This window comes from Oratosquilla oratoria, chromosome 2 (genome assembly GCF_046742065.1).
Source record: "Oratosquilla oratoria isolate Oo_2021 chromosome 2, ASM4674206v1, whole genome shotgun sequence".
Classification (NCBI taxonomy): Eukaryota; Metazoa; Arthropoda; class Malacostraca; order Stomatopoda; family Squillidae; genus Oratosquilla; species Oratosquilla oratoria.
Window position 1 is genome coordinate 89,739,951 of NC_134778.1, and position 2,072 is coordinate 89,742,022.

Sequence of the window (2,072 nt, forward strand, 5' to 3'; positions counted from 1 at the left end):
CTCCGAACACGCTGTGGAAGGCAAAAGAAAGGCCAGCCCTTCTGACTTTAGTGAAACACGTAATCTATAGAAAATTTTGTACAGTTGAAATTTTGTATTTTTCTCGCAATGTGAACAGCTGAGTTCGATTCCAGCGGTGGTGGCAGTAGTGGTGGTAGTGGTGGTGGTGGTGGTGGAGGTGGTAATGGCGGTGTTGGTAGTGGTGATGGTGACTGACTGTGACTGTGACGATGACGGTGATAGTGATGTTAGATGGTGACGGTGATGGTGACGATGATGGTGACGGTGATGGTGATTGACTGGGTGTGACTGTGACCGTAACTGTGACGGTGACTGTGATTGTGATGGTGACTGTGACGGTGACGGTGACAGTGACAGTGATGGTGATTAATTGGTTGAATGATGAACGGAGTGATCATATGACCTTTCTCAATTGTTTTTTATACTTCAAGGAGTACAATACCAAAAAATAACAAAAGCAAGTCTGCAGAGTACCACTCAAGAAGGAACAGCACAAAACATGACGTATTGAAAGAGTTCAAGTTGTTGACAAAAAAAACAAAAAAAACAAAAAAAACAAACAAAAAAACACCATAGGAGAAGAGAGTTCCACGGCTTCCTAGTGAAAGGAAAGATTGAGTGTCCGGGTTGAATCTTGTATCTTCAAGTACTTAATCGCCTGACGCCAAAAAAGCAATTCATTATCAATTGATCATAAGCCATTTAGAGTCCGCTACTGAACAAAGGCCTCTCCTAACATCCTCTATGCGGCGCACGACTGCCCGAGTCTCTGCTATATCACTCGTGCAAATTTTACCTTCTCGTCTTTCCACTTCTGTCTGGTCTTTCTTTCGTGGCATTCAGTCAATAAAACACTTGTTCCATCCGCTATCTTTCTTTCTATTTGTCCTTCTCAATTCAGAGTCCCCATATTTATCAATTCTATTTCGAATAAAGGAGAACATATATGCAAATAAAGTTCTTCTGAGAACGAAATGTGAATGTGGACTTCGAGGAGCTTCCCTTGTTGGCGACATCGGAACTCGGAGGGGGATGCCACGCCATGTCAACGGTGCCGGGAGCACCTACGTTATCATCATCAAAGTCAGAGGAAAACCTCTCACCTTCCAGATCAGACTCCCTCCGAACGGCACCGTTGGGGACTTGAAGAGAGAATGCATCAGGCAACTCAAAAGGCCCCAAAATAGGAGACTCTTCATTATTAAAACAATTGGAGTAAGCTGCTTCACAGACCTACAGTTGAAGTCCCAAGGACGGATTTTGAATGACGACTCGAAACCTCTTATGAGGAGCTGTGTGAGATCGGGAGGAACAGTGGAAGTGGATGTAAAGTGTCTGCAATACGGCGTCAACTCAATGCTGCATTTCCTTTGTAAAGTTAACGACGTGGATGCCATTGGCTTTGTGGACTGCGGGTGTGCCATCAGCACCATATCCTCGAACTTGGCTGAAACGCTCGGGCTCAAGAAAGAGATAGATCGTCGGTTCACGTACCGAGTAGACGGACCCAGCGGCGACCGTGTCTTAGGATCCCTTCATCACGTTAAACTCCAGATAGGAGACGCAGTATTCTACACCAATTTCGATGTTATGGAAAGCGAGGACGATGTTTGGCTCGGGTTAGACTTGATGTATAGGGAAGGCATTTGCGTTGACGTTCTGGCCATGACCATGGCGATCAGGTCATGCAACGCTCAGGTGAAGATGATGACGCAAAGAGCAGCGGCCGACGGCCTGAATGCGTTGAAGCGGGAACAAAACGACCAAGATTCGGGAACCTCAGATCATTCAGAATGCGAGTGAAACTTTCCTTATACCCTAATCAACCTCCCCTAAGATGCTCGTCTTAAATGAATATATTTATTTTTCATTATTACAATAAACAATCAAAATAACATTATTATGGCCAAATAATAATGATATAGAATTATTCCTTTTCCATGTTCCTAATAAGCAGACCACAAAACACGCTTTCAATAAGCAGAGTTCCTCCATGACTATTATGGATTATGAAGATAATATCATAATCATAAATCTAACATTATGATACA

General features: G+C 43.6%; 1 protein-coding gene across 1 annotated transcript; it reads left to right on the forward strand.

The window, feature by feature from the left end:
* Positions 1-1,053: 1,053 nt before the first annotated feature.
* On the forward strand, positions 1,054-1,824 carry LOC143036659 (uncharacterized). Its single transcript, XM_076204219.1, has one exon. The coding sequence runs from the start codon at positions 1,054-1,056 to the stop codon at positions 1,822-1,824; it is 771 nt and encodes a 256-aa protein (XP_076060334.1).
* The last annotated feature ends 248 nt before the right edge of the window (positions 1,825-2,072 follow it).